This window comes from Poeciliopsis prolifica, unplaced genomic scaffold, assembly GCF_027474105.1.
Source record: "Poeciliopsis prolifica strain line A6 unplaced genomic scaffold, Auburn_PproV2 SCAFFOLD046, whole genome shotgun sequence".
NCBI lineage: Eukaryota > Metazoa > Chordata > Actinopteri > Cyprinodontiformes > Poeciliidae > Poeciliopsis > Poeciliopsis prolifica.
Window position 1 is genome coordinate 3,531,109 of NW_026562421.1, and position 18,973 is coordinate 3,550,081.

The following is an 18,973-nucleotide window of genomic DNA, read 5'->3' on the forward strand; positions in this document are numbered from 1 at the left end:
TCCTAAACAACCCCCTGCTGTGTCTCTCCACTTCATGCTGCCGGTGAAAACAGAACGGTGAATATTTTCTAGATGCCGGTGTGAACAGCGACAGCAGAGCACCATCCATCCATTGTCTTCAGTTCATCAGAGATCACAGGAATAAAAGGCTCAGCAGGAAACGCCAGGCATGCTGGGATACCAGAAGACACTCTGATCTGCCAAGGACTCCAGTTCGAAGGAGACGGTTGGGAGGCGCATGTGTTTTCTACTTTTACTTTGAAAGTCTCTCTGGAGTCAATTTCTGGATTTTCTACCTACTGAATGAAAAACCAACATGTTTTAACCAAACATTCACCAAACCTGCAGTTTTTATTACAGTTTCATAAGTTTTAAATTGAAAGAAACTGATTTGGAAAAATGTTCTTTCCACTGATTTTTTTTCCTTTTCCACATCTGAAGTGCAAAACATCTCAAGATGTCGAACATTTGAAAGGTTTTGCTGCTTGTTTTGAACGTTAACCTGGATGTTGAACCGATTTCCTCAGATAATAAACTTCCACCTGTTATCATCCGACCAAAGTTCTGCATTTGAGTCATAACTAAGGAATCTGAAAGCCAGGAAGAGAAATGCCTGAGTTAAAGTCAGACTCAGATTGTTCTGGAGAAAATAATAAAAATACAAAAACTGGGAAGTACGTAACTTTTAAACAAATACAAAATCAGCTGAACTGCACAACGGCACATCAGGACCGTTGTGTTTCTGCCAAAACACTCAGAAATGTTGAAATTAACCTCATTTAAAGGTTGGTTAGGTGAAGACATATCTGAGTTTCAAAAGTTGAAAACTTGGAAGAAATTAAATCTGAAAGATTGAGATCAATTTCAGACATTTTCTAAAAAAAAGGAAGATTTTTGAGTTTAAAAGGTCAAGAAAATTGTAGATAAAACTCAGAAATATCCAGATTTTTCTGGATTTTGCCAGAAAAACTTTTACATTTACAAGTTTGAATAGTTTAGAGTCTGAAAGAAAATAATAGCAGGAATTTTTTAGATTAACCTCAGAAATTTTCTAGAAAATAAAATAATTTTTTGTGAATTTCGAAGGACAAAAATGTTTGACTTTCATCTTTGATTTTGCAAAATAAGACATTTTTCTTTTTTCCTAGAAAATGTCTGAGATAAATCTCAAAAGTTTTACAGCAAATGTTTTGACTTTTCAAGCTCAAAAATTTATTTGTTTTTTTTCTAGAAGATTTCTGAGATTAATTCCAGAGTTGTTTTCTACCAAATTTTCAACTTTTCAAACTCAGAAATGTCCTTGTTTTTTCTAGACAATTTCAGTTTGGTTTTCTTTTGGGTGGAAATTGACTTTAACTCATGTTTTGTGTCTTTAGAGGAATTTTTCCTTTTCTTTCAGTAGTTGCATCATGTTTGGTGCGTTTGGAGGAACTTTATTGTATTTTTCAGTAGTTGCATCATGTTTGGTGCGTTTGGATGTATCTGAATGAACTCAGCTCTGATTGTTCCTGCTTTAACCACTGGGGACAGGCTGCAGAGACTCACGGGCTGGTTCTCTTCCACTGGCTCAGTTGGACTCGGTGTCACCAGGAGATCGCACACACTGTCCAGGATTTCCCTCAGCTCCCATTTTCTGAGCTCTCTGGAGTTAGAAACCCTCCTCTGCTTCCCTCCTGCAGATGCCTCAGCTCTGCTCCAGCTAACCGCGGCTCTCTCACCCCCAGCCGGACCTTCTTCCTCCCGGATCGAGCGCGCAGGTGGACCGGGATGATGGGCGCAGCCGGGTTGTTGGCGCTGCTCCTCGGCTGCTGGAGCCTCGTTGCGGCCCAGGAGCTTCCGGCCACCGGGCTGAACGGCTACAGCCTCCACCCGCCTTACTTCAACCTGGCGGAGGGCACGAAGATCACCGCCACGGCGACCTGCGGGGAGGACGAGGCCGGCCGCAGCCTGCAGGACCTCTACTGCAAGCTGGTCGGAGGCCCGGTGTCCGGAGACCCGAGCCAGACCATCCAGGTGAGTCCAGAACTTCACCAAGTTCCGACCCGGAATGAGTTGAAGCCGCTCCATTAATACAGACTGAGCTGAAAATGAGCTGAGCATGAATAAGTTTAGGTTGTGCAGCTTTATTTATTCACACAAGCTCCTCTCTCTACATATATATATATATATATATATATATATATATATATATATATATATATATATATATATATATATATATATATATATATATATATGTATATATACATATATATATATATATATATATATATATATATATATATATATATATATATATATATATATGAAATAAATCGATTAATCGCATGATAAATTCAAAACATTTTCCATCTGCATGATTGATAGTTTTTCTCTTTACCAATAACTGGATGGTGAAACTCTTCAGTCTGGTGTTTTGGTCTCTGTTGGACATTTTTATGAAGGTCTAATTCGCTTTGTTTTATTTATTTATTTTTATACTTACAATCTGTCTCAGTTCTCGTGTTTATTGATCTGTGATCAGGTTTTCTTGCTTCACTTTTTGCCATTATTTGAAAATGGTCTCAACATTACAATATTATCGTTTATCACAATAACTTCTGGGACAATTTATCGTGTCAGAGCTGAAGTTCATCCTGAAATATCTTTTGAATAGAGGAATATATCACAAACCTGTTTAAGTTTCAAAAACTGTAAAATTAAAGTGTTTCACAATGTGATTTCATTTTGCCACAGAAAAAGACTGATATTAGTTTACCAATACATCTATATAGCAGAAATAATAATATTGATCATTTTGCATCATGTTTAAAGATGTTTTGGTTAAAAAAAGTTTAATAACTTTAGCTTTTAATTAAATTTTTAAACATGTCAACTTTAGAGGAAAGGTTTCTGTTTAAATTAACACCAGTGTCATGAGTATTTGGAAGTATTTAAATCAAAACATGATTCATTTCTGGAATAAATTAATGCATTTTCAACTAGATCCAACAAAAAGTCAACAATTTAATGTTGAATTTAGATTTATTTTCAATCACTTTCAGTCAAATTTGTGTCTGATAAGTTTAACTGTCATGCATTTAACTGACAATAGAAAGAGAATCAAATTTTAGTTTATTACTTACCAGAAGTCATTTGTTTTAATTTTGTGGCAGTAACTGGTGAAAAAGACACAATTTGCATCAGATTTAAGTCGAATAACAGTCAGCTGAAAAAACTCCAGGATGCAAAATGTTAGAGGAATCTAATTCACCTTAATGTAGAGCTGGAGCGTAACTATTTACATTTAATTAAGTAACTTTTATTTAAATCTACCTTTAGGTGTATATTTATACGCTGCATTTTTACTCTTGTTTGGGTCAAATTTCTGGATTTTCTACCCACTGAATGAAAAACAAACATGTTGTAGCAAAAATCCCACAGACACACAGCTGCAGTTTTCGTTAAAGTTTTATTTTTATTTTATTGAAAGAAACTGATTTGGAAACATTTTGAGTTTCTTTTTATTACGCATGTGAATTATTTTACTTTCCTACTTTAAAATACCCAAATTTCCACTTAACTTTACATTTTGACCCTCTGATGTAACTTTTTAAGTTAAGTTTAAGTTAGTTTACCAAATACTTTTTTGCTTGAGTAACTTCTTGGTTGTCCTGCTTTTTACTTTCACTTGAGTAAAAAAGTGTTGGTCGTTTTGCTCTTACTTGAACTCGCCTCTGTGTCCTGCTGTATCTTTTAGCTACAAGTCATTTTAATATCACTGATTTTAACCCCCAGCTGCTCTGCCAAGTCATCATTTCATGCACCGCTGAGTTTGTAGGTCTTGGCAAAGTTTAACGGCTCATTTATGTAAGAACAGCCAATTTCATCCGGCCCGTGTTTCTGCTCCATCTTTTTGATTTCTGGGTGAGTTTTGGGCTCTTTTTAGCTTCTGTTAACACATGAAAAGCGAGTTGCAGGTTCGTGGGAGAGCACATAAAAACGTCTCACTCCATCTCTCGGTTTTTCCTCCCACCTGTTCCCCACATTCCTCCCAGCGACTGACCCGTGTCCTCCAATCAGACGGGCTTTACGCTCCCTGTTACCGGCAGGTTTTCAAGTCCTGAGGGCACCAAGAAAAACAAGAATATTCAGCTTAAGTTTGGCGTTGGCCCCAGGAGGCGTACGAATGAAAATGTGCTGCTGAGCTGAGATTTTTCTCCTAGATTAGGATTAAACTGCAGAGGTTGGGGAATCTTGCAGGAACTTGTTTGAAGCCTCAGGCTACATTTATTTCCAAAGTGCTCAAGCTGTTTATAGAAACTTTAAAATTTGTGCCTGTCCCTTAATTAGAGTCAAACAAGTTACTGAATTAGCAGAATAGTTCACAGGTGTGAATAGGATCAGGTAGATGACAGTAACTGACAGGAATAATCTCTCATTTAAAGGTTTTAACCGAGTCTTTCTCTGATTTGTTTGCATTACAACAGGTTTCCAAATTAGATTTGATTCTTTTGATTTGAGTAAAACACAAAAAATACAGAAGATCTGGTGAATTTCTTAAAAACTAAACTTTACCTGCTCCCTTGAAAACGCGAATAAAGTTAACGAGACAATTGTTTTGGTTTTAATTCAGAAATTAAAGTTCATCCAGCTGATTCAACAAGTTGTGTAAACATTATTTTTAAGTTCTGATCGCTCATTAATCAGTTATAACTCAGTAGTGTAATTTAAACCAAATAATTATTTCACATTATTAAAAAAACTGTTCTAATTGTTTATTTTAAATTGCAAGAATTGAAATTCTTGATTCTTGCGTGAATAAAATATCTGACAACGCATTTTTATTAAACATCACATTGAATTCTGCTCAAAAATATTTACCTTAAGCAGTTTAATAAAACATTGTTTTATTTTGAACAGACAACAAATTCGCAGTTGCCTTACAATGAATACTTGCCTTAAAACACACAAGAATATACAAAAACAAGCCGCTAAGCATTCTGGGAAATAATTTTCCTTTTTCTTCTTTCTGTTTTTTTAAGTGCAAACTTCAAAACTCTCATTTGTTCTCTTTGGGTTTTAACACAACTTACTACAGAAAATTATGATCAAAATCTAAAACTTGCAAGATTTCTTCAGACTTGAAGAGTAGAAGTTAAAAGATGTGACTCAAATGTTTTACAGTGTAAGACAGACTCACCAGGAATTTCATTGAGAAAACGGGAGAAAATGACTTTTAACCTGACTGACCTGCAGCGACGTCATTTTTCTTGACTCCAGTTTCTTCAGGCTCTTACTTGTCATCTCTAAATTTCCCGCCAGACTAATCTCTACAATAACTGCTGGATTAGTAAATAATCTGGAGGATTATGAAGAAAAATAGACAAACTGTTTGAAGTAAAGGCTTTGACCAAGTGTATAAAATGGTTTTCTTTAACTAGACCCTTCAGGAAGTTGTGATTAAGCCTGTCACAAAATTTGGCCAGATGATAAATTGTCCCAGAAATTATGGCAATAAGTGGTAATATTGTTGTTTTGAGACTTCAGTAATGACATAATAACACAAGTTTGCTGACTCAGAGCATAATAAACTTTTATTTATCATCTGGCGGATTAAAAAAGCTCAGGGGAACTGGAAGACATTTAAATATTCAAAATAAAGCACAACAACCAAAAGTAAGAAATAAAAACTACACACAGCCATAAACCTTAAATAAAATGGATTATGAAGTCTATGACAAAATTACCCATCAAAATGTTAATAATCAATCATTTAAATGGCCGATTTCATTTTAATTTATTGCAGGTTTGTTTGATTTGGCCAATAATCTTTTTTATCGACGTGTCATGATACCAAGTTTTACGTCTAACTTCCTAATTACCCCCCATGTCGGCCATCTTAGGGGCAGTACTGCGACATCTGCAGCCAGGAGGGCAGCGACCGAGCCCATCCCATCACCAACGCCATCGATGGGACGGAGAGATGGTGGCAGAGTCCCCCTCTTTCCCGCAGCACCGAATACAACGAGGTCAACGTTACGCTGGACCTGGGGCAGGTAGGATTCACGAAAACCTCACAGAAACACGACATGTTTGGATTCTGGTCGTCGTCAGAACGTCCCTGTCCTCAAACGTCCTCTGTCTTCCTTTACTTTTGATGTCTTTCTTCGGGTCAGGCTTGGTTTCTGAGTTCACCCCTGTTGGCCTGATGTAGCATCGCAGCGTTGACCTTTTTTCTGCTTCCTAAGTCTTATTTCTGATGTAAAAAAGAAAACGGGATGCAGTGCTTTTCTACTAACTACAACAACTATATCAGGTCAGGGAAAAGTTTTAATTCAGAAGAAGTAGGTCAGTCATGCTAGCTTGACTTTGACAACCATAGCATGTAGATGTGCTGTGGAATTCTGGGAGTTTCGGTTCAGTTCAAAAATAAAAAATGGCGTCCGAAACGCCGACTCCGACAGGTCATCAGTAGAGCATTAAATTATCTAATCAATTTAAGCAATTGATGAGATAATTGTTTAAATTGATTTTAAACAATTTAAATTATCTTAGCTAATAGTAGCTATAGCTAAGCTAACCACAGCGATCATTTAGTAATAATCCCAAAATAAATATGAAGTCTAAAAACGTCAAACCATAAGAGACAGAATGTTCTGTTCTGTTTTGGGAAACGTCTGAGAGGTTAAATCCAGAAACAATAGTGGCGTTTCTGTCAGCTGCTATGGCAACAAGTCTGTGCGTAGTGCAGCCGACTCAGAGGAAGAGAAAAAGAAAACCACAGGTGGTCTTGGGTTATTTTTGTACTAAATCAGTAATACGTCCAGGTTTCATTTAGTGCATGGAGTTGATCTGCGGCTGCAGCGCTGTGGCTGCAGCGCCTCTATGGGCGACATGTGAAAGAAAAACCTTTTTGCCTTCTGGCATTGTGATGGGGAGCAACGGCTCCTCATCTGAAAAGGATCGACTTGATCTTTTCAGATCAGTTGCATTTTAGATTTTTAAGCAAAATGTTGTGCGCATCTCTTGAATATATTGTTGAAATGAAACGATTAGCGGTTTAGCGTTAGCCTCTGCTGAATAGGTGACTGTATTGGTGTAGCGCTTTAGCATTAGCAGAGCTAAAGTTTATGATTAGTGCTTTATGGTTAGCAGAAGTAACTTATGGGTCACCATGTTATTGTTTAGCGTCTTATCTCCATGTAAATCTAAATATTTTTGTTTGTGAACTGTCTTATTAATTCCTAAGAACGGATTTGATTGTTCAGAGTTTATCTTCCTCATGGCTCATCAGTGCTGCTGCTGGGCTGAATGAAGTGAGTGAAAGAAATGCCTCCCACAGTTTTATAGCATGTATTTCCACTTTTTAGCACTCGTCCTGTACTCCTCTCTAACCTTTTTTTTTTTTTTGGAGTATTCCTCTTGAACCTCTTTATGCTCCTGAAAGCAGCTCTTTTGTTCCTGGCAGTCGGGCTCCAGTGCCTTCCACATGTGTGTAAACCTGTGATCCTGTGTCTTCAGTAAGTGCGATTTGTGTGGTTGCATCACAATGCTGTGCACAGACATGTTTGAAAGAGCATGGGAATGAATAGCGTCGATATTTCCAGAGAACTTTGAACCTAAAGTTCAAAGTTTAGGTTGTTTTTCAGCCCGTCTCTTTATTCAAGAATGAATGGCTGCTTAAAACCGAAAGGAGAAACGTAAGCTGGTACCTTTGGAGTTTCTGCTCTGTCTAGTCAAACAAATAATAATCAAACATGAATCAATCAAGCTGGGAATGTTTGGTGGTGAACTATGAACATGAATAGATTCAGTTTTATTCTGATTGAACTGAATTTCAAATCACCATAATTTGTTACACTTTCCTCTGGTGAACGCCACGTGGGCCAGAAACCACTCCAAAAACAGGAAATGGATTAGAGAGCAGGGCATTCTGGGTAAATGCAACCAAAACAAACATGTTAGCCTAGCGCTAGCTGGAGAAATGAATCGTGGTCTGTCAGTGATGACAAAAGAGAAATCATTAAATCTGACACCCGTTCAGTTGTGTTTACATTTCATGAAAAAGGAAGTTGCGCTCAGTGTCTTCAGAGTTTTTTGTGTTGTTTATTCAGTTGTTCTTGTTGCAGCGCCCCCACAGGTGAGGAGGAGAACAGGCTGCTCACAACTGTTGCAATTTTGGTCCCAAATTAAACCCAATCTGCCGGATGTGTGAAAACACTCTCAGGAATGTTTTTGGTCTGTTGGACAAAGCATTGCTAAGTAAAGTTTTTAAAAGCCGATCTTGGAAGTTGAAGCTCTTGTAAACCGGCTTGTTGCGGCTGATTTAAATGGTTGTACATCAGAACGGAGCTCTGCGCCGCAAGAGCAGCTTAACTGGGACAACAGGCAGAGGAGCCTCTGCAGTTACCCAGTTACGGTTTCATCCTGAAAGAATGTAGGTGGGTAAAGGCCGGGGTTTGTGTCAGTGACACGGTGCAGACGACCCCGTCTCCAACTAAATGAAAGAGAAAGAGGAGAGATTGGAATTTAAGTCGACCTGTCCCGACCTGCAGAGAGGACGGTTTGCCCACCGGTTCCTGCACCTTCAAAACGGTCAGATTCAAATTCAGCTAATTTCCTCTCCTGCTTTTTAGTTGCGTTTCCACAGGATTTTCACTGATCTTTAGCAGAGGTGGGGAGAGCAGCCAAAAATTGCACTCAAGTAAGAGTGAAAAATGTTTGGTAAAAAGTACTGGGTAATTGATCCAAATGTCAATCATTTCAAATGTAAAAATTACACCCAAATAAAAAGTTAAGTGGAAATTTGTGTATTTTAAGGACAAAAAAGGCAATAATTAATACAAGTGAGAAAATGTTTCCAAATCAGTTTCTTTAAATAAAAATCTTTAACTGCAGATGTTTGTCTTTAAACATGAAAGACCAGGAATTAAGTCAAGCAGAAAAGTTTAGCTTTTTAGCTGCAGATGCATTAAAGGAATGTTATGTTGTTGCATTTTAGGCAATAAAAAGTTTATGTGTCTTATTTAGAGGGGACATATTTGTTTATTTACATCAATTTGTGCATTTTTGGTAATGTGGAAAAAAGTTTTGGGTGGGAAAATGAAAAAATTGCAGCTAATTGATTAAATCGATTACTAAAAATAATTGTCAGTTGCAGCTTCACTTCATTCCTTTGTAAGCTTTGCTTTATTACGTTTATTGTCCTGCAGTTTGATGTGAAATGTGGGAGGAGGATTTGAGAAGAGAAAAATGACTCATTTATTCCTCATTTAAGCAGGAATACGATCGCTTTCATCGCATGCCCAGGTGTGTTTGCTTCATTCCACAGTCGTGTGGTAGTGGAAGAAGTGTTGTCACAGGTGAAGGGGAGGAGAAAAAAAACTACCTAGAGGAGAAGAGGAGAAGCAAAAAGTGAGCAGAAGCAACCAGGAAGGGGAGGAGAGGAAGGAGGGATGAAACATGGGGGGAAACAGACATGAGGCGGAAGGAGGAGGAAAGAACAGGGGATGCTTGTCTGTTTCAGAACACTATAATTAGAGCACAATCTGGTGTGTGTGTGTGTGTGTGTGTGTGTGTGTGTGTGTGTGTGTGTGTGTGTGTGTGTGTGTGAGAGAGAGAGAGAGAGAGAGAGAGAGAGAGAGAGAGAGAGAGAGAGAGAGTAAAAACAACCTGGTTTCTTGTAATCAGATCTGTCAGCAGTTTTCAGCCCAAAGCCCTGCGGAGCTGCGCTACGTTTTCCTCTGATTTATTTATCTATTTCATAATTTTCGTGTCAGTTTTTTCACTAATTCACTGCAAAAACACACAAAGTAAATTTGGTCTGGTTTTTAGTGGAAGTATCTTGTTACACTGGAAATCAGACAAAGCTAATTTAGAAGTAACTTTTCAGCAGGAAGTTTTAAGTCAATAATTTATTTACATTGATTATAATCAGTAATTTCATTTACTTCACTTTGCTTTTTAATCTTGCAATGAAACAGGAACTTTTTAATTAATATTAAGAAATTATTGACTTAAAATTTTCTCCTATTTCTTGCTGAAAAGTCACATTTAAGTAGCTTTCATCTTATTTCCAGTGTAGTGAGACATTCACACTAGAAACTAGACAAAAATTACTTCTTTTCTTCAAGCTTCCAGTATATTTGCATTATATTATGAAAATAAAAACAATATATAGGGTTTTAGAAAACATATCTCATTCTTATCATTAAAAAAATGAACCAGTCTTAAAAATGTATCTGAATATTTGTCAGTTTTAGCCATATTAATGATGAAATCCATTTTTATTGCATTCTTAATTACCTAAAGTTGTTGTTTCATAACTGTTATCAACTGAATATCTTTGATTGGCTTCCTAACAAACATTGATCTTATGGTGGGAGGATTTCTATCTGCAAACGATTTTATTTAGAGGTTTTATTATAAAGGGGAATTCTGCAAATGCAGTCCACACTTATTGTTCTTACTTCTAAAATTAATTCAATTTAAAATTATGCAATATTATTTAAAATCCATGTAAAATGTACATTTAGTAGTATTGTCAGACAATGTGAAATAATTTATGGAGTAGGAACATTTTTGCAAGTTTTCTTGTCGTTTTTGTCCGGCCCACATTGCAGTGCTAATGTAACTGCATTGTTTGCTATGAGAGATCATTTCCTTCATGCCTGACTGAATTCATCCTGCTCCTGATTATGTTTTATTGTGTAACTGATCCTTTAAACCTTTAATTGGCACGGTGCAGCTCTGAGCCTCAGGGAGGAGGATAGCATGAAGCTTACAGATCTGGGAAATCCCAGAGGTTTTTCTTACATCTTACCTGCAGCTTAAACGCTTGAGCTTTCTAAAGATTCAACTTTAATATCAAGTGATGACTGATAGCTCAGCTAACCAGGTTTCTAGGGTTTGCTTCACCTCCATAATATTATCACAATGAGAAATATCCTGCCTCCGAGCGATGCAAGAAGCCTTGGATTTGTTACTTTATGGCTTGTATTCTGCAGAAAGAGTTTAAAGAAAGTTTTAGTTTTTGACATTTTGGACCAAAACTGAAACATTTTTTACATCTTCAGCTGCAAACCCTTTGAGCAAGCTGTTCCCCTCCTGGCCTGTGGGGGTGCTAAATTAAAACCTACTGAAGAAAATATCACAAAACACTGATTAAGTCACAGAGCACAACTTCCTTCTTCTCAAAATGTAGTGGCGTCATATTTTAGCGTTTGTAGGATTTTGTTTTCAGTGAAAGACCAGAAGCAATTTCTCCCGCTTTGTTTTGGTTGTTTTTACCCAGAATGCCCTGCGCTGCAGTACTCTTCTTGTTTTTGGAGCAGTCGCCAATCTGCTTTGTGTTTGAACTATGCCAAAGTTTACTTCAAAAAGACAGACTGAGGTTTGTAAGTGGACCAGAGTTCGCTTTTTGTTCCGATTACGCATTCACACCTCCACAAACGAACTGGACTTTCTGCAGAAACAAACTCAAAAGCACGATGGGCCCCAACCTGGAACTGGATTAAAAGGACTAATTAGCTGGTGTGAATGCATCCTAACAGTAATACGGAAGGCAGATCCTTTACTAATCAGCTCCCAGTTTTAATCTGCAAGTCAGAAACACGCTTTACCTTTAAGACTGGATTAAAGCTTTCCTTTCCTGACTGAAGTGATTAGAACTGATTTCTGCTGTTTTTCACTTTCCTTGTTAAGTTGTTCCTCTCTACTGCCACCTACAGGCCCGTCACGATAACAGATTTTACTGGACCATAAATTGTCCCAGAAGTTATTGCCATAAACAATAATATTGTTGTTTTGAGATGTAATATAGTGTTAGAGGTATAATAATGCAAGAAAGATGAATAAACTTTAAAATAAACTTTAAATTCTAACACTGGATCTGAAAGACATTTTAAATATCCAAAATAAACAAACAAAACAAAAGAAACAGCAAATAAAATTAATGATCAAGACTCGAAACAGAATTGTTCTAGTTGAGCCCAAAACACTAGACTGAAGACTTTTATCATGTTTGGTGGAAGAAAAATAAAAAATGATGCAAATGGAAATTCTTTGGTTTTTATGATGTGATGAATAGATTTATTACTCTTTGCGGCAGGCCTACTGTCGCCACGTGCTTGCTCAGTAGGAGGGATTTCTGATCTGGATGTTTTACAGGTTGGTGTTTTATGTCAGACTGAATTTAATGGAACTGGATCAGAACCTCATTGCATTGGAAGTGGTACCTGTCCGGATCAGCAGGCGTTTCTGAACCAGAATAATCTGTTTTATTTTCACCAGCCTCCAGATGAGTCCTGTAATAAATGACGACAAAACTGAAACTGCTGTTTTGTTCTGCCTGTTTCTGACCCATCGCTCTGTCGGAGCGTGAGACTCCAAAATACTCCAGTTCCTCATTGTATGATCGCACTTCAGTTTTTTTTTTTATCTACTTCTTAATATAATCGATCTTCTGAAGTTTTTCTTCCTTCTCATGTCAGTCGTAACTCTGAGGACACAAAGACTCTTCTGTGCAGCGTGTGAGAGGGAACGGATCAGGATAAAAGCCGATCACCATGAAGCACTTTTCTCTTCATTCCTAATTCACGCTGCATACAACTGGAGCTCATTTTTAGGCTTCTTCTGGCCTTTGTTGGCTGGTTTTCAGAACGCTGGGGGCCAAATCAGATGCAGCCTTACTTCTAAAACTAGTTCATGTGTTCCTGGAAAAACACTTAACTTGGTAAAACATAAGCTGTGGATTATAAAACGCCAGATGGAGCAAATCTTTGAGAAATCACACCTCAACTCTGAGCCCTGACAGGACTGAGAAACTCTGATCTAGATAAACACTGCAGAAACAAAAAAAGTAATTTTGATCTAATTTCTCGTGCAGATGCCTTAGTTTCATCTTATTTCAAGTGTACTGACCTCAAAGTAACTTTTCATCAAGAAATAGGGGCTAATTTTCAGTCAATAAGGTTTAATTAGACTTCCTCAAAGAGCCAGTGTTATGTGTTTATTGATGCTACTAACTTGATGTACATAATCAATTACCTGTTTTTTTAAAATGCTGTATGTATTAAATATAACTTCAAAGTAATTTACCTCCTAATTTAGCGCCCGTAAAGTGGGCCTCTGTCTCTTTAAAAAACGCCTCCTCTTTCTGAAGCTCCGCCTCCAGGAAGTCATCCGTCAGGCCTCCTCTATTAACCCTTTAATAACTTTTTACTGTCTTTTTTCTGAGGAGTAGCTTCTATAAAGAGCTCAACAGTTCAAACACGGGTTTGCTAATTGCTGCTGGCTAGTCTGCAGGGGCTGGAAGGGGGAGGAGCGGCGCCTCAAAGGCGGGGCTAGGTCCACCCAGGCGTTTTTGAGCGCTGAATGGTTGTCACATAGATTGAATAATTTCTCAAACATGCATGAAATAATCAAAGCCGCAGGAAATAACTTTATAACATGAAGTAAAGCTAAAAAAAGTGAATTTTTCTGAGTACCGGCCCTTTAAAAGTGCCCATTAATCTCCATCAGAGCATTTGAGCTCATCCGTTTCTGCTCCTGTGACTTTATCCCTCAAAACAAAACCAGCCCGCAGGAGGAAAAGTTTCCAACACGCTGTTTACACATGGACAGGTTGAGACGCCTCGCTCCGCCAGGCAGCGCGACCCCTGACCCCTGACCCGCCATTCAGCTGGCTGCCTTTGTCCTGCCGTGTTTGCCCGCCCTCACCGGCGCTCCCAGCCTCTCCCAGTGACTTAGCATCCAGAATGCTTCTCAATGGGCCCTTTATGGCTCCATTGTGCCGCTGAGTGCGTTTGACTCATTCACAAAGTCTGCAGAGAACAAACATGGAAGTTGTGAATGGGAAGTGAAGTGTTTGGGATACTCCGCCGTCATAACGAGAGAGGAAATTAATTAGAAATCAGATTAGATCAGTTGACCAGAATGCTCAACTCTTTATTTGTTCTCCCTAAATTGGATTTCCTCTCCTTTGCTGCTGAAGGAGAAACAGAAGAGGAAGAGTTTCTTCTTCTTCTTCCTTTCAGGTCATAAGACGTTTTCATGAACTGGAAAGCAGGAGGTTGGTTCTGTTGTGATCAAACTGAGAGAGAAGAGAGAAAAAGTCCTGGGAATGGAAATTATTGAGCTTGTTCTAATTTATCATGGGATTAATTGATTCATGAGTGTTTCCCTAAATAAGTTGTCACTGTTTGAATTGTTTCGGGTCAGAACATATTGATGAATCCAAACGATTGTGATCTCCTAGTTTTGGGTTTGAGGAGCAGCTTCCTGCAGCAGAACAACATGTCTGCTTCTCTGCCCAGAACTTTTCTTCCTGCTTGGACCGGACCAGAACCAGAATAGCCTGCCGTTGCTATCTGGCATCTAGCACACAATGAGTTCATTTTGGTAGAAGAACTGAGTGAGAACTGTTCTGCTCCGAAGGCCAAGACTTATTTTATACTTATTTTTAGTTCTTCCCTTAAATGAGTCGAGTTTTTAGGATTCCTGTTCTCAGAAATGGTTAAGATTAGAGGCAAAGTAACAAAATGCAACTAATTATTATTGTTATTATGACTTACTATTATTATTATTACATCGATCCATCCATCCATGTGTTTTTGCATTATTATGCTATTTATAACTTTATATCACTTAAAAATGGTCTCAAAGCAACAATATTACTTTTTATCGCAATAACATAAAAATGTATCGCCCATCCGTTTGTCTTTCTTTCCGTCCATCTATCTATCTGTTCGTATGTTTTCGTGTTACTCGTCTCTCTCCGTCATCAGTGTTGTGATCAGATCTGATCAGCGATCCATTAAATCTTCTTACAAAGTGTTTCGACAGGCTTGGTGTGAGTTTCACATTAAATTCAGTCTTAAATGTAAAATCAGCTCAAATGTAGGATTGTTGTTATTGAGGAAATGGAGGCTGGCAGGTGGATGATGAAACGGGGACCAAGGGAGACGCTGACCCTTCTTAATGTGACGGTAAATATTGGTTTCAGCCGGGTCAGCGGCAGCAGCTTGTTTGAGTTTCTCCTCTTTCCTAAGAAGCTCTGGAATGAAAGACATGGGGGAGGAGAGGAAGAGTTCAGAGGAAGAGGAGGGCAGGAAGTTCAGCCCTTTACGTTGAGCTTTATGCACATTTTGGACCAGAATGACACAGAAAGGATTAAAGATCTTCCCATTTGTTGCATTTTTACAGAATTACATTTACTTGAGTCACATAAATGTACAAAGTATTTCTGCTACATTGTACTTTTTATTTTTACTTGAGTAAATTTGTTATGAAGTATTTCTACTCTTACGTGAGTGAAGTTTCTGGAACATCTGCACACATCTGCAGTTTCTCTTAACGTTTCATGTTTTTCATTGAAAGAAAAATAATTTAGAAAATACGTTATTTTGCCCAATTTTGTTATTTTTTGTGAATTTTATTAAATATCTTCATTTTTCTCTTCAAAATACAAAAGTTTCCACTTAACTTCATATTTTGATTCATCTGATAATGTCATTTTAAATATTAAATGATTGATTATTTGATCAGTTCCTCAGGACCTGAGTTGACTTTTTACCAAATACTTTTACTTTTACTTGAGTAAAACTTTTGGATTAGGGTTAGGGTTAGGGTTAGGGTGCTGCAGAGATCTCTCCACAGCAAGAAGTGGACTACAGCGCAGAGCATTCTGGGTAAATACTACCAAAACAAACGTGTTAGCCTAGCGCTAGCTGGAGAAATGGTTTGTGGTCTTTTCTTAAAAACAAATTAGGAATCGTTAAAATCTGATACCGCTTCATGTTTGTTTTCATTTGCGAAGTAGGAAGTTGTGCTCAGTGTCTTCAGAGGTTTTTGTGTTGTTTCCTTCTGTGGTTCTTGTTGTAGCGCCCCCAGAGGCCTTGAGGGGAACAAGTTGCTCAAAAGGTTTGGTTTGTTTGACTGAAAATGGAACAAAAGATGCGATTTTGGTCCCAAATCAAACTCAATCTATGGGACTACCAGGCATGTTTTTGGTTAAACTCTTGCAGTTTCTGTTAAAGTTTTATAAGTTTTTTGTTATTGAAAGAAACTGATTTGGAAAAATATTCTAAAAAATGAAGAGGAAAACGTTGAACCAACATTTTAAAGGTTTATTAGCTTGTTTTAAAAGTTAACCTGGACGTTGAACTGCCTTTTAAATCCCATGTCCAGGTGATAAAATCACCCAGGCAGTGTGAATCTCCATCTCCATCATTATTAGGACACTGGCAGCTGTTTGCTTGACCTTGTGACCCTGCGGCCTTCGGCATGCTCTCGGTTTGTCTGCTGTTGAGGCAGATGGAGATAAAGACGTTTTTTTCCTGACAGACTGTAATAGAGCTGCTGAGGAAACCCAGCTGATGCTGCCTGGAGGAGCCGTTCATATTGAAACCAGCAGCTGGGAAGCCTCAGCGTTCGCTGGACATGCCTGGCATGGAACCGGCCATCTCTGTCTGCCTGAAGAACAACGTAACAAATATTTAAATGACTGAATGGCCATGAAGTCGTTTGTATTTAAAGTTTTTCCTACATAGAGAGAAAATTTATTTGACCTTTTTTACTATTTTAGCAACAAAGTTTGCTTTAAGCCTGTCGCAGTATGCAATTAATCAATTAGGTAAAAATATTAAACTAAACATAAGTTATTAACATCAGCAGAGTTTTACTTAATTGATCATTACGATACATTAAAAATGACACTGATACCAATAGGTAATGCATCACTATGTAAGAACCATTTTAATTTTAAAATGTTTGTAAAAAATGAAAACTCAGAGTGTCGAGCGTACTTCTTTGCCCTAATGCCTCATGTCCCTTAAACTTGGTAAGATCTGTTCCTCAGCAGAGCCTGATCTCCCTTTCCTCCTCGTTATTGCTCATCCTTCTCCCAAATTCAGACTAATTATGGAAGATGCCCCGGCTGTCGGTCATAACGAGGCAGCAGCAAAGCTCCTCAAAGGAGCCGTGAATCAGAGAGATGGAGGAAGTCCAGGTCATGGCACAGGAAGACTCCCTTCCTTCTCCTTCTGTACTCCCTTTCTGTCCCTTTCCCCTCATTCCTCTTCCGTCTGACTTCTTTTTAAAGAAACATTTGGAAAATCTCAGCTTCTTGTTCCACTTTGACCAGGAATGATTCATCTTGTCAAAGGCCAGCTGACTCGATGTCAGCAGAAAGACCTGAAAGACCAAAATGTTAACATGGAGACTCTAAGAAGCAAATTAAAGGTCAAGGGATTTAAAATATTTTGATGAAATAATCAAAATCATTTCATTTTATACTCATATTTTGACCTTTTTCATTTGCTAAAGATTTTGATACATTTTGCACATGCAAAGTCCCAGAAGCTGGTGAAACGCATCAGGAGACGGGCCAGAACCAAACTGGGTTTTCTGTTGGAGGTTTTCAGACTCCGCAGGTAGAAATCAGCAGAACTGTCCAGAATAATGAGCTTCTCCCGTCCTGACTCCTCCACTTCCGTCCTCCTGCTGGACTCCGATAAGAGCGTCTGGGAAGACGAGTCCATCGGCGTTTCCACGATGGGAGCCGACTCTCTTATCTGCTCTCCTCCTCTTACGAACGCCTGCTTCTCCTCTCTAACCTTGGCCTTATCGGGGCTGGAAGGTGCCAAATCTTCCAGCCCTATTATTGACATTTCAATAATGTTAGTCATATTATCACAGAAAACACAAAGATTATTAGTAGAAAATGACGTCAGGGAATTAAAGTCATAAATTTGGACAGATTTGTTATTTTTGGGAGGGTTAGAGGATTTCATTTATAATCTGCAACTTGTTTAAATTTCTAATTTTTAAGCAGGCAAGAGCCAAAATACTTGTTGATTCCAAATGTGCTCCTGAAATTATCCTTTATAAGGACATTAAATGGGATTTAATAGACAAAATCCACATCTGGTTCTGTTTTGGCTTCCATTTGGGTTTCTACTTGTTGGAAAAAACCACCACTTTTTTGGCAACAAATTTGTGTTTTTTTGGTGTCTGAAAAATGAACCATTTCAAAAACCTCCAGAACGTAACGTTGCCCAGCAACCGGAACTCCGCCTGTCACCTAGCAACGAAAGCTCAGATTATTTCCAGGCATCCACGGAAACCGGGCAATTTTTCTCAAATATGTCAAACATTTTTCAATAGCTGCATTACAGAAATTGTATATTTATGTTTTTAATTGAATTAAGAAATTTGTATCAGGCAAAAAAAGCCAGATTGGTGCAACACTTAGAAAAGGTTTACCTTGTATAAAAGGTATTTCTCCTGAAAAGCTGGATTTTTTCTTCTTCTTCTCTCTTCTTCTTCTTCTTCTTCCTTCTCCAGGGATATGATATGTTGGTATTTTCAACTGTGTGACATTACTGGAATGCAAACAGCACATTGCCATGTCTTCATCCAGCTCCTCTTTTCCTGCCAGAACTTGCTGAAGATGGCATGATTGCTTTGAAGCTTTTAACACCACAAACTGTCATGAGGACTGAAGGGGGAGGAAGAAGCAGTCATCTTTAGATTTGGAGGCATGTTTTAGAGGCGCTGAGCTCACCGGCTGAGCGTGTAAGGACCAGCTGTGGATGTATAGGTGCAGCGGCGCAGCCTGCGTCTGTACATCTGCTGCCTCTGGGGATTCAAATCCCACCTGGAAAACAGTGTGGGTCCAACATAAAGGGGTTGCTTTACGGAAATGTGGAACCTGTCATTAGGTACATCTTGGTCTTCCTAATCCTTTCATTTAGACATTTGTAGGTAACAACCAGCTCTAAATTCTTGTTTATTTTGTGCAGAAAAAACACATATAAATCTGCTTTTAAGGACTTTTTCACATCTAATGGTTCAGTAAACTTAGTTTGATGAGAATATTGCAATATTTGTTACATTTTCTGTCAAATTAATCAAACCCTTTGAGCAACCTGTTCCCTTCCTCACCTGTGGGGGCGCTGCACTGAAGGAAACAACAAAAAAACTCCATTTA

General features: G+C 38.2%; 1 protein-coding gene across 1 annotated transcript in view; it reads left to right on the forward strand.

Moving 5' to 3' along the window:
* The first annotated feature begins 1,576 nt into the window (after window positions 1-1,576).
* The window catches only part of lama5 (laminin, alpha 5), a 72,038-nt gene continuing 54,641 nt past the window's right edge, over window positions 1,577-18,973 (forward strand). Inside the window, 2 exon segments of the mRNA XM_055056784.1 lie at window positions 1,577-2,013; window positions 5,886-6,038. Coding sequence (XP_054912759.1) covers window positions 1,768-2,013; window positions 5,886-6,038 — 399 coding nt within the window. The 5' untranslated portion in view covers window positions 1,577-1,767.